Raw genomic sequence first — 14033 nt, 5'->3', positions numbered from 1 at the left:
GGTGACTCAGCTAAACATTTTGGGTACCTTGGTTCAGGAATACGAGTCGAAACTCTTGTACCCTTTACAGAAGTTCTCTCCTACTCTCTCTCTCTCTCTGTGTGTTTGTTCAATTTTTGTGCCAATTATCTCCTTGGAAAAAGGAAGAATTGTGCTCCTTTATATGAGGATATTCTTTAGAGGAGCAAAACCTCTAGAATTTAAATTTTAAGACTTAACTGGTCGAGTTTATCATTGTAAGTCTTAACTGGTCGAGTTTATCTTTGTGCGTGCACTTTGTAATTTTCATTCTTTTTGGTCCAGATCGTTTGGATACAGGTATGTGATTGAGCGGTTGTTTATTATAGCCTCGATCTCCTGTAGAACGGTTTGTATTTCTTTGTGCATTAATCGACCGTTTGATAACTGCCTCTTCAGATAATATTTCAATGTTCGAATTACCCTTTCGAAAAAACCTCCATTCCAAGCTGCTAACGGTATGTTAAAGTGTCATTTAATATTTAGATCACGTGCGAATTATTGTGTTTCTTCCGCAGCAAAGTTCGAACCATTGTCAGAAATCATATCACCCGAACAACCATGCCTGGATACAAAACGACTCAGACCCCTCCTAAAAGCTATCAAACTCGAATTGAGGGCCAAATCCAGCACTACCCCTCTAGATGCCGCACAAGTGTGCAACACAACCCAACTCTTGAACAACTTACTGGAATCCTCGTTGCGAATTATGTCTCTCAGAAACAAAGGCCTGTATAAATCAACTCTCACCACTGCAAAAACTCTTACCTCGTTTAGTCTGAGAATGGTCAAAGGTGGCGGATCTGGGTAACTATATAGTTTCCTTTTGTGTCGGCGACACTGCGATAAAATTTTACGAACATAATTCCCACAACGGTTTATGAAGTATTTCTGACTTAGCTCGGTTAGCATTTGTCTTACTTCGCAATGCTTATTTTGACAGTGGATGTGTATAACAATTAATTCACAAAGCTTGTGTTCTCTGTTTACCAGGATGGGAGATTTTGTTTCAAATTGTAATGGCGCGTTTTGTAGTCGACCATAACAACGAAGTATTCCTGACTCATGTCACTGTATGTTAAATTGACGTTTTAATTGGTGGAAATTGTGGTCTTGCACAATTTGTTTTAGATTTTCTAGCAAGATCTGCTCCGCTGCTTTGATTTCTTCCACAGTTAGGGTGGCACCAGTGACCCGTTTTTTCTTGTTTTTAGTTTGTTTTAAATTGTTAACAAATCTATTGACCCATGCGCATACTTTGACGATCTTTTTGTAATCGCTGAACCTGCTAAAGTGGAATATTGCACATAGATTCTTTATAGTAATCTTTTGTTTTAGCTCAGCGTTAAAATCGATTTCGTTACGGGGTTGAGGTGACGACGGATTCAGGTCATTTTTTAAAAACTGTGGCCCGTTTAACCACTGATTTGATGAAACGCAATCTACTGGAGACGATATTTGTTTCGAAATTACATCTGCTGAGTTTTCGTCATTCGGGCAATGATGCCAATTTAAATAGGTTACTTTTTTCGCGTATTTTTTTTAATCGGTTTTCGATGAAGGGTTTAAATTCGTTTTGGATTGAGTTCATCCAGGCCAGACAAATTTGACTGTATAAGTATAAAAATGGGTTTCTGAGATTGAAATGAAATGACTTCAAGTTGCCTTTACGGATTCAGGTAGTCACACGAGCACCAACATTCGAAGCAATTCGGTTCAGTTGGTTTGTGGTTTCAACGAGGGCAGCCCCTGATTTTGACGTAACAAAGGAAACATGGGCTTTTCCTTGTTCTGTTTTAGATAGCAAATATATAACAGCGCCATATGCGGATGGGCTTGCGTCGCTAAATCCACAGAGAAAATACTCTTTTACAATTTCATTTTCGGCCGACGTGAAATAACAACGTAGTATTTGAATTGACGGAACCTTTTTTATTTTGAGCAAAACAGTGCTCCATGTCTGGCAGAGATCGTTCGGTATGCTTTCTTCCCATTGAATTTTTAATTTACAACATTCTTGGAACAAAACTTTTAGCGATACCGTTAAGGGCTGGATAATACCCAAAGGATCGTAAAATTTAGCTAAGGTAGATAAAACCTGTTGTTTTGTCGGTGTCGATGTTTTTGCAGAGCTCGTTGCTTCTTGCATATCAATAATAACACCATCATCGAATTCGTTCCAAATTATATCAAGGATATTTTCAGGGGTTTGGATTGAATCAGCATTTCTCGTTTTATAGAGTTTCGATTATTTCCCGTACGTTCTCGTCGTTGGTTCGCCTTTTTCGTAATGTCCTTCGAGATATCAAATTTTCAATTTTTTGTACAACTCTATCGCACTTTTTTTATTGGTCGCACCCCTCATGAAGTCGTCCACGAAAAGCAAATATTTAACTTTTTCAAAGTTACTTAGCTCAGTGGTCGAGTAACGTTCGTTGTGTTTTAGCAGCGTTTTCGTAGTAGGATGATGCTGACTTGCTAAACTGCTTTCTCGATGTTTGCCGTGAGCGCCACCGGATAAAATCGGAATCGCAATAATATATCAGAGGTGAAGGTCCCATTTTGATTCGCAGACGAATCTTAGTTCTGTGGTTTGTTTATCGTTTCTTATCACTTGGTAATGTGGTAGATAATGCGTTTAACCTGTTTCGCATGGGTTACTGTGGCGTTTCTGCTCGGGAATAACTTTGTCATATTTTTTACAAAAGATTGGGCTGTTTTCTTAATTAATCTAATTTGCTCCCTAAACGTTTTTTACAAGCATTGTAAATATCGGGTAGAAAGGTATGATTCGGTTTAAATAGTAATTTTACCTCATAACGGCCTTCTTGGTTTTGTTTTATCTCATCGAAAATTTCTTCGCAAACTGATTTTTCGTCGTGTTTTATTCCAAGGGTTTCTAGCTCCCACAATTTTTGTACCGTTTGTTCTAATTTTGTGTTAGCCTTATTTTAAAGCGTGTGAAATTTTGAGCATGTTTGTTGTTTTTTCTGCGTTCCCGCTCTTAGTATGACGATTTAGTACCCAACCAAATTTTAAATACAATGCAACCGGACCATTCTCACCTCTTATCACCTTTCCAGTAAAGACGTAGCAATACAAATCCGACCCTATTAAAATATCAACTTGCCCGATACCCTCTCCAGCCCCGGCTAACTCAAGCTCACGCAAATGCTGGTAATTTGTTTTCGTGAAGCTCACGGAGTGGTTGATAGTGGTGCGCAGATGTAAGGTACACAAGTAGCAATTATACGCACTGGGTGTTTCTGCGTTGTCATTTTCCCGCTAAGGATAATTCAACTACGTAAGTTTTGTTTTGTAATTCTTTGGCACTTCATTTCTTTTTAGATAATCCATATATTCTCTGTATTGTTTGGAACAGATATTTATCTTGCAACTATCTGATATTAAGCTAGTATCATTATCAATGGAAACACTGCTCCATTGTTCAAATTTAAGGTTTCTTTTCTTAATATTATGGTGAATGGGTCCTTTTAAGAGACAAGAGAGGAGTTGAACGTCCTCCACCATACCTTAGTTTAAAGGGGCGATTGTGGAAGTTCCATGAAATGCCACATAGTGATGGTGTCACTTTAAAAAACACCCAGTCCGATCTGGGAACATGCCCTACCTTCAGTCATATTGGAGTTCTATAATCAATATATTTGATGGAGAAAAAATTTAACCTTCTGTCTAATGTATGTATACTCCAACCTTAATTGCCATAATTTCTTCTCATGTAATCTAGGATCTTAGGCCGGCGTAATCGCTTTTCCACCAGCCTGGTTAAATCAGATTTTAATGACTCACCCTCCTTCCAGCTATCGTCTCTCATGTAATTCATTATTTGCATTTTAGAAAAAAGGGGAGACTAATTAACTATTTTAACACATGCATGATAATTATTAATTCATTTAAAACTTAGTTCTCAGGCCGGCTTTCTGTGGCAATAAATAAACTAACTGAATGATTATGTAATTGAACAAAAGAAAATAAATCGAACACAACGAAAGAATAAAGCATGCGCGCGGAGATTTTTATCTCCACATATATTCATAAAAACTTTACAACTAAACTAAAGAAAGTATATAGCGTGTCATAAAATAAAATAAAAGTTGGTTAGACGTAATCTAGAGCCGACACGTGCTTTTTTATATCTTTTCTGTCGCTTTCTGTAAACGGTAAAAGTTGTAAATCGACGCAAAATCTGCTGCATGTATGTCCTTGTACAAAGGAGTTAATGGCAAACATAGAAAGATTCTCCCAACAGCAAACAATTGTTAATTATTTTCATCTACCAACTGGTTCGAAGCTATTTCTGGGTCGACTAAATTATAGCCGATCTCTTGTATATCTGTTAGGAGAAGCATTTGCGCTGATTGCTCGTAGGTAAAGTTTCCCGCTTTTTGAGCATGGTGTCGTCTTGTAGTATGCTTTCTGTTCCGTCATTGTTTACATATTTAACGAAGTGGTTTGGTATAAAAACTTAAACTGCAACAAATTCGTCATTTAAAATGCCCAAATATGCATCATGATATCTAAAATCTCTCCGTAATATTTGTCATTCCCAGATTTATTTAACTCGTTGCCCAATTGGCGAGCAATATTTTTGGCGAGTAAATGGGCTTGTATTGTCCTTCGTACTTCTTGCTATGCAGAAAAACCTCTGTTATTCTCGGTTCCCTTTAGAAATTTTTTGACAAACCTCTCTTTATTTTCAAGTTGATTGTCTAAACATACTGCTTTAAAAACTTCCCTCAAACTTTCTTTGCCAAAGCTTTTGTTCTCAATTTCAAATTCGTCAGTTTTCATGCTTGATGACCAGGACATCGCATCTATATTGCGTTTCTGAATTTTTATTAATGTCTACTCCTTCTTCACAACTTTTCCTAGCCGAACCATTTTAGTTAGTGATAAGCTTTTCGGAACAGAAACAGAAGGTGGGTTATTATCATTATTTTCACTAATTAGTACTTTTTTTCGATTTTCATTAGAGTTCTCAGAAACTAAATGATGTTTTGAATTTAATGGGAGAATTGAATTTGACGGGGATATGGAATCAAATAACTTATCGATTGGTCTATTTTCCATAAATCCTACAAAAATAATGTTTAACGAAGTTAGGTGTTTTGGCGCCCGGACCTCTTTCTCCAACCAACATATCACAGTTTGCTATGCGGAAAAATTTTAAACATGCTTTTTTAATGTTTTCAATTGAAACTTCTTCGTACTCAAAGTGCGGACCCATCCTTTTGCGCCTTCCCTTGCACGTCAGTCCTTAGTTTTTGCTCTACAATTTCTTGCCTATCCAAAATTTATTTTATTTTATTGCAAACTTGCCCTTCCGAGCTGACGTGGTTGGTTTTGTTCTTTTTGCAGCAAAGGCTTTTCGGAAAGCTTTAAAATCAGTCATTCTGAATAAAAGAAGCATAAAAATTTTCATAGTATAGTAGAAACCAGTCTTTTGAAAAAATGGTTTCACACTCTTAAGAAAGAATTTTACGCAACTCCAATGGGTAGTTTTTGCCTAGATACACTAGACAATGGGCAGGTTATTTACGTCTCTATATAAAACAAACAGATAGTAGAAAGATTAAAACCTGTAATAGCAGCTGAAAGGGACAATAGGTAGCTAGTTGTTTTGTTATAAAGATCTCATTCATTGGTAACGTCTTTAATAAATATCTTTAATTACTCACTTTACTTTATTTTGATATATTTTGCGGGGAAAAAATGGCTATCCAAATTATAGTTTTGCCGTAAATAGTAGAATTTTTAATATATTAGTATAAAAGTAGCTCATCTAAAACCGCATTTTCGTTTCAGTTCACATAAACAATGATTCGAAGTTGCTTTGTGTTAGGGTTAAAATTCTTTTTGTTGCGTCTTGCTTCTCGAGTTACTATTTTGAATTAGCTTCTTCCTGCGCACGTGTTGTAAAACTTTAGTACTGGACTGGTTTCAATCCCCTTTCAACATGTTATCACTTGCGCACGTGTTAATGTAGTCGGAATACATTGTGGTATACTATGGCAGCTCTCGGCCAAGCAACAAATCGATTTAAAAAAAACAAAAACGTTTTATAGAAAAAATTAAAAAGTTAGAAGTAAAAGTAAAATAAATTAAAATAGAAAAGGTTGGTTTTTATAAACAGCTTGTTTCTGTTATTGCTGTTTGATAGTAGCCATAATGCGATAAGCTGCTGCAAAAGGCGAAAGGACAGTTTGCACAGTGCTCATCATTCCCCTGTGCATTGATTATTGGTAGGGTGGTTTATGCGAATATTTACGGAAGTGGCTGCGTCAATAATATACAAGTGGCTGTAAGAAGTCACTGTGTTTTTATCGGATATATGCAAAGTACGAAATCTATGAATAGTCTGGCCACAAATTCTAAAACAGGGGGGGGGGGCGTGTCCTGGAGAAAGGCGAATATTTGCAACCAGAAAAGCAAAAGTAAAAGAATTATTATAGCATCTAAAAAGGTAGAGAAATTTTTTAGCTAGTTTGGAATTGCCTAATTTAGGTGGATAAGGATGTAAAGGTGGAAGTTGCACTTTGCCATCAATCACACACAGGACACCGCTATATCGCTTCTATATCTATGATGTAATGTTTATGAATGGATTGATGTGATTGGTTGAACGTCAACGTTTTTGAAAATGGCGCAGTTGTCCTGCAAAGAGAAAGTAAACAAACCAGAGGGAATTTGGACATGGCTTCGTAAAGCCCATACAGTGTGAGAACAGCAATGTAAAGTAAAGTAAAGCGAGTGCCTAATAAGACTCAATGTTTCAGGAAATTAATTAATAGATTGCAGTGTTATTCACTTTGCCAGCTAGCTTTGTGTGAAAATAACAAATTAAAAAGTAGCTAGCTAAAGAATGTTAACTTGACTAGGGTATTTAGCTATACCAATGCAAACTGCATCTTGTATTCTCGAAACATAAGTTAGGAACATGCAGAACAGCAACATATTTATCAGAATGAAATTATATATTGTATGTAAAGAAGCATTTCTTGTGTGGTATATTTTTATGATTATTAATTGATTTGCATGTTATTCATATCCATCCCTCTTAACAAAACATTCTTTGTATGCATTGTGTTGTAGGCTCACGCTACAAAAATCACGACGCAAGTATACAGCAAGAGTAATAATAAACCAACAGACAAAGCTAGAATTAATACTTAAATTAATACTTAATTCATTCAGTTTCCTTCATTTGCCTTATATGTGAATGTGATGTGTGTTCATTTATTCTGGATACATCTAACATTCATCACTTTCAGACCATGCATAAATGTGACTGGTTCTGTTTACATATGAAGGAGGTGAAAAATGATGCAGCAGAAATTCTGCCAGTCAATATGTAGCTACATGAATTATTTATATACTTGTAAGAATTAGCTACACGAAGCAGCCTTTTGGACTTGGATTTTCTATGCTCAACCTAGGCTTGTTAAAAAATTTTTTTGTTAATATGACAAGAAAAATGTGTCAGGTATTATTCTAACTGATCTTCTCCATCATTGTTCCCCTTGCAGTATACTTTTAAGGATTTAAGCATGTAAGTTTATTGATCCCCATATTATGTGCAGTGTGGGTTCTCATTCCTTAAATGTTATTCATTGATTAACTTTGTTTACGTTTCATTTAGGCTAGTTACTGTATATATGTTTTGGATTTTGGAATCCTCTGATAGTATACTAAGGAATTCTGTCTATTCTATTTGATCTGTTCTATGGCAAAATATCAAAACTCCTAAATTTCGTATTAGACCTTTTGATTTTGTGTTTGGTTAATAAAGATGGATGGAAAAACTTTAGAATACGTACAGAAATGCAGGATATATGCCCAATCACCATATCTGTCACTTCTTCATTTCTAAATGCAGGCCATGTTTCTAATGCAAAGGGGGCTGCTTTTAATCCGTTCTCTCAGCAAGATGCCCTAGAGATTCTTGAGTATCTCATACCAGAGTTGTCCTTAGCCTTTCCTTTCTTTTGTAGATTATTCAACACTCGTGTGAAAATCTGCACTACTTGCAGCGCTTGCAATAATATTAGCCCCTCTGAGCAAGTAAGTCCATTTCTTCAACTGCCCTTGACATCGACTGTACAATCTTCAATAGATAACTTTTTGTAGAACGAAGAATTATCAGGTGTCAACTCGTACTTCTGTCACTGCTGCAATAGTTACAAAACTGCAACAGTTGAAAAAGAGGTCGCAGAGTGCAGTTCAATTTTGGTTCTGCAATTAAAGCGCTTTGCCTATAACAAAGGTCTTGTGTCTAAGGTTTGTTCTCCTGTCACATCTTACCCGGGCACCGTCTCTATACCTATCACTGTAGACAGTGAAGTCTGTTGTCGCAAGCACTACAACTTAAGGGCTGTAATTAACCACTCCGGAGATTTGAACAATGGCCATTACACTACTGTTGCTTATAACCAAGTGCATGGTAAGTGGTTTCATTGCAACGACAGAGCAGTGGTCCCTTGCAAACAAAGCTTGTTCAATGGTGTACAACCTTACATCCTTTTCCTTGAAGAGGTTAGGTCAATTGCAGTCAGCACCACAACTTCCGGCTTATGTCAGCAAGGGGGTTTGACTATTCTTATATTTTTTTTATTTTTTTTTTTTATTATTATTATTTTTTTTATTATTTTTATTTATTTATTTTTTGTTGTCTTGTCTTTGGAGAGTGACGACTCCACTTATTACCCTAGTTAAAATAAAAGCGAAAAACAAAAAAAAAATTACGCCAGCAAGGGGGTTTGACTGTACCAGGTCCTATCTTTGGAGAGTGACGACTCCACTTATTACCCCAGTCAAAAAACAAAAAACAAAAAAACAAAAACAAAATAAAAATTATATCAGCAAGGGGGTTTGACTGCACTGGTCTTATCTTTGGAGAGTGACGACTCCACTTCTTTTCCCAGTCACACAAGATTGTACAGAGTAGGACAGATGAAAAGTTATGGATGAAAGAAATGTCTAGTTCCTGCTGAAGACTGTTCGCAGACCTCTTATGAGGTGACTCAGCTAGACATTTTGGGTACCTTGGTTCAGGAATATGAGTCGAAACCCTTGTACCCTTTACAGAAGTCCTGTCCTACTCTCTCTGTCTGTTTGTTTAATTTTTGTGCCAATTACCTCCTTGGAAAAAGGAAGAATTGTGTTCATTTATATGAGCATATTCTTTAGAGGAGCAAAACCTCTAGAATTTAAATTTTAAGACTTAACTGGTCGAATTTATTATTGTGCGTGCACTTTGTAATTTTCATTCTCATAATAATAATAGTAATAAAAATAATAATAATAATAACAATAATATATATCTTACGTGGCCGACCCAGAATAAACCCCAAGTCTTTAGACAACTTTATCATTGTGGGCCACATCTGTAAAAAATGTGTAGTATAGAAGTTTCAGTGCAACGTAAATATTGTGGTTTTGCGTCACAATATATTCGTACACATGTAGACACATAAACAGAGGCAGAGATTATAAATAACAGGCTACAATGCTCTAATGCTTGGTGTAACTTTTTAAATTTTCTGTAACTTTTTTGCTTGTACTATAGATGTTTCTAAATCTATTTATTATGAATGTTAAAAAATAATTTTTTGAGGAAACTTTCAATATATTTTGTTAAAGTTTCACATAACTATTTTAGGGAGTTTTAAATATTTTGACGAGATTAATGTATTTTTTGTATATACTAAATTAAATTTCTAGTTTTGTTTTGCCATGTTGTGTTTTTTATTTATGTAGAACAGTTTTGCCATTGCGAGAACAGTAGGAAACAAAGTGTCCTAGAATACAATAGAAGCTTATTGATGGTTAATTTGTAAACCATTTTTGCGCGAGTTTATCTGACTATTAATTACTGCAGCTTTATTGACATTAAATTGCAACATTATAGTTTATCTCCAATAGATGAACCAAACCTAATACCACAGACATGGTCACACCATAATTTTCATGTTTGATATTGTTCTTACTGATATTTACTTAGTCGTTGTATGTATAAGACAACGTAAATTGTGTAATATATGAGATTCAGTGGTTTTAGAAAATTATGCCTATGCGATACGTTCTCAGGAGAGAATTCCCAGGTAAAGAAGCAGTTCTTACACATACATCAGTTTACATTTCTAAATAAGGGTTTTGCGAAACATTTTGAAGAGAATTCCCGTTTCTAAAAGCAATCTGAAATTTTGTTGTTTTATCAAGGCATGTATATACAAAACATTTAGGAGAGAATTCCAGGTCAAAAAGCATCCATACACATGATATTCATTGAATTTCTGAAGAAGGGCTGTGCGAAACATTTTAAAGAGAATTCCTTTTTCTAGAAGCAATCCATACACATTACATTAGGTTGTTTTGGCAGTTTATGCCTACCTTATTTACTCTGTTATTCCCGCTTGTGGGATTGACGTTTTAACCTTAAATTTTACTACGCAGGCGAGATTATTAGGGAGACGTTATTTTTTCAACACGTGCCAAAAAGCGGGAATAGTAGAGATGCCGGTACTACTAGTAGTAAGCCTGTGTCAGTCCCGTGGCATTTCCCCTGTGGAGAAAATCCAAGATTAGTTTATGTTCTCTTTCGTTATGCATACTCTTTCTTGTTTTGTTGAACTAAGGCTTGATTTTGTTCCCTATTTTTTTCGTTGCTCTTGTGTGCCATATATTTTTTCTTCTACACACTCCGTTTGTCTTGTTTCGTTGAGTTTTAGCCTGAAAAAGAAATTTTCAGAAGAAAAAGTTCCGAATATAGGTCTATGCTATGATATTATTGGTTATACGCACTCCATTTGTCTTGTCTCATTGAATTTAGCCTGCAAAACAATTTTCAGAAGAAAAAGTTCCGAATAGAGGTCTATGCTATGATATTATTGGTTATACGCACTCCGTTTGTCTTGTTTCGTTGAATTTTGGCCTGAACAGGAAATTTACAGTCATAAAATTTTTAGGCGAACATTCCTTCTCGCGAGAATTTCTTGCCTTAAACTTGTGATGGCGTTAAGTATAAGGCACTATAGCATGTGATACATTTAAATTGTTTTTCTATTTTATACTGCTAGAATGAGTATATATACAAGCAGTTAAAAATGTCACTAAAGAGTTCCTTTGATAGCGGTTTTTACTTTGCGTTCAAAGGAAGTACATTTTTTCTTATTCCAAATATAAATCATGTATTGCACATAAAAATAAACCTTGGCTGTGACATATGTCGTGCCGATCCTTTAATGTCCTGGAGAAAACTGTTAAACTGCTCACATATGGAAGAGTTAACTCCTTCAAGGCCAGTAACTAGATTTGTACACGCTACTACATTTGTGGTTGTAGCTGTGGAATATGTTGTGATAAAAGCGTGTATCTTTTACATACCACTTTCTCGGTTTAAGAAATATTCTTCTAGCCCACAAGCAAAGTCAAAATGCAGGACTTCTGGTGCGTATTCCAGATGGCGATACAACGAGTTTGCTGGGTCTTTTCTGCCTTCCTGCCCATTAATAATGTGAAAGCCGTAACAATCAAAACCATAGGAATATAAAGGTTAGGGCTTTATTTGTGACAACTGGATAATTTCTACGGCATTTCGAGTCCGAGATATTATCAGCACCATGAATTTCAAATTTCCTGTTTGTCTGACTTCGTAACCATCAGGGCGAAAGTAGTAGGCACGGCCAAGTTGTGGAAGATTGTAAATACCTTCGATCGGAATAGCTGGCGCCTCATCTACCAAAGTTAATCGGTATTCCTCAATTCGGTGTAAAAGACGTATCAAATTTAAGCAGTCGTCATCAATTGAAACAAAACAATCGTTATACGACGCTGTGATAAAATCAATAAAAACAGGAGCAATTTGGCGTACTTTTTTTGTTACGGAAATTGCATTCACAGCTTTTCCTTCTTCTGAAGCCAGACATAGTCTTTCCACTTCAGTTGCAACAGATAGGGGTATTAATGACCGGATTGGTGCTTAAAACGACAAGTAGAAAAAACAATCTTGTAAACAAGGGAACACATTCTGGAGCTATGAATGAAATAAGAAGTTGATCTCTGATATCCTTTTTAAGTGAAGGTAATATATCTTTCTAATTTATTTTCTTTTATGTTGCAGATATATTTGATGTGTTGGCAAGCTTGACGGCATTTTTGGAAATTTCGTTATCATCTTTTAGTGAAGAGATGAAGCAGCGATCTAGTTTTCTGGTCGTCTGTCCATTATAATTATGATGTGAGTGATCGATTGGTTCAACTTTCACCAACGTGGAACTTGGGGCAATTGTAGTTCCATCACAAGCTAGTATACGCGGACACGTACCACAAGAAAAACATTACTGCCTGAAATCTATCTGTTGATGCGATGCCCATGAAAACCACCAATTACGGAAAGATTTCGGATCCATAAATTTCTCTGAAGATAATCTATAAACAAAATTAAGCGCGGTACAAAACGCAGTGAAGTTAGATCGTGTTGTTGTTACAAGTTGAATGTAGTACCAGCCTATTTTGTTTCCTGTGCAAATAGATTTAAAGCGGAAAATACATTCTTCTTGCCCCCTCCAAATGAAAGAGCAACCTCCGTTTGCACAAACAAGTTTGTAAATTAAACATGGTATAATACCATGTAATGCGCAAACTTTACTCTCATGATGGATGCAATAACCAAACAGCTTATTGTGAACTATGCACAACTTACTTGACAATTGCAATTTTTTTCTTTGACGAAAGGATAAAAATTTTCAACATCTTTAAATGAGTTTCTGAAAAACTCCTTTTGTTTAGTAGCGTTCGTGCTTAATTTAACTGAATCCGCCTCTTCTTCTACCAGGTATCCATAATCCGACTTGAAACTTCAAGCGCCAGCTGCTGGATCAAATACTTCTTCCCGCTAAAAACGTGTTCTTATATAAAAAAATATCAAACAATAAAATAATGTATTGAAACAAAAATTTCATTGCACACATTACCTGTGACTCTTGCAAGCCCAACTGAGGTTGATTTGTTGGGTCATCGTTATTATCCAAATCGTCCTCGTATTGCTGGTCACTCTCGTAATCAGATTTGTCACTACCATATCCATCCTGAAGCAAAAAAGGTTACATTTTCTGCTTATATTAACATTCGCTACAATGACAATTTTAGTTAAGAATTAAAACGTACCTGCTCAAAACAGTTGCTTTGTAAATTATCATAAATTTCTTTTCCGTATTCCTTACACACTAACAAATGGATGCAAAGCGAAGCACTTTCATTCAATCTAAATAAGGAAACAATGGGCGATTACATCCTAAGTTAAAAGGGGTTATCTTCCACTATTTATTGCTCCATAGAGTGCATCTACAAATACCATATTTCTTTGCAGATTGTGAAAGCATATCTATCGACGGCAAAATTTGCTACTAACGTTAAGTCAAGTTGCTTAAGCAAGAAAAAGCACACGCACCTTTTACGCGGTACTAATGGTCAATTTGCAATTCTGTTTTCTAACATAACTTTAACATACCTTTTATATTTAATTTTTCCCGTGTTGAAGCTGACATAAGGCAGACTGGCAAGCGATAAAATCATCGGTTGTTGTAGCAAACACGTGTACGAATTCACAATTATTTATATTGGCGACAAGGGAATACTTTTGCGTGTTATTCTCGGTGCAGGGTAGTTGCAAAAGTCGTTTTGAATTCATTGTTTTTACTAGTCTTATTTTGTTTAAAAAGGTCCCTTAGGTGGAAGGAACGTTTGGATAACAGTATGCATGATCGCTGGCAGCGTTATTTTGAGCCTCGTTGTTGTTGTACTAAAACAAGATTACACGGAGAAAGAGTGTTACAACTTAGGTCAATGTATAAAAACTTTTCGGAAAAATACTTTCTGGGCGAACCATTGCATTCAATAAAAACTGCTAGACATTTAAAAACAACCAAACTTACTATGTCTATCATTTCTTTTAAAATGTGACAGTGAAAGCAAGTCATATTACTTATGTTTCCCTC

General features: G+C 35.8%; 1 protein-coding gene across 1 annotated transcript; it reads right to left on the bottom strand.

The window, feature by feature from the left end:
* Window positions 1-516: 516 nt before the first annotated feature.
* LOC130613616 (uncharacterized) lies at window positions 517-1511 on the bottom strand. The gene is made up of 3 exons (XM_057434934.1): window positions 1492-1511; window positions 1091-1303; window positions 517-1000 (listed from the first exon to the last, which is right to left on the bottom strand). Exons 1-3 carry the CDS (start codon window positions 1509-1511, stop codon window positions 517-519), a joined length of 717 nt encoding a protein of 238 aa, XP_057290917.1.
* Between the last annotated feature and the right edge of the window lie 12522 nt (window positions 1512-14033).

This window comes from Hydractinia symbiolongicarpus, chromosome 11, assembly GCF_029227915.1.
Source record: "Hydractinia symbiolongicarpus strain clone_291-10 chromosome 11, HSymV2.1, whole genome shotgun sequence".
NCBI lineage: Eukaryota > Metazoa > Cnidaria > Hydrozoa > Anthoathecata > Hydractiniidae > Hydractinia > Hydractinia symbiolongicarpus.
This window is presented reverse-complemented; position numbering and strand designations above follow the sequence as displayed.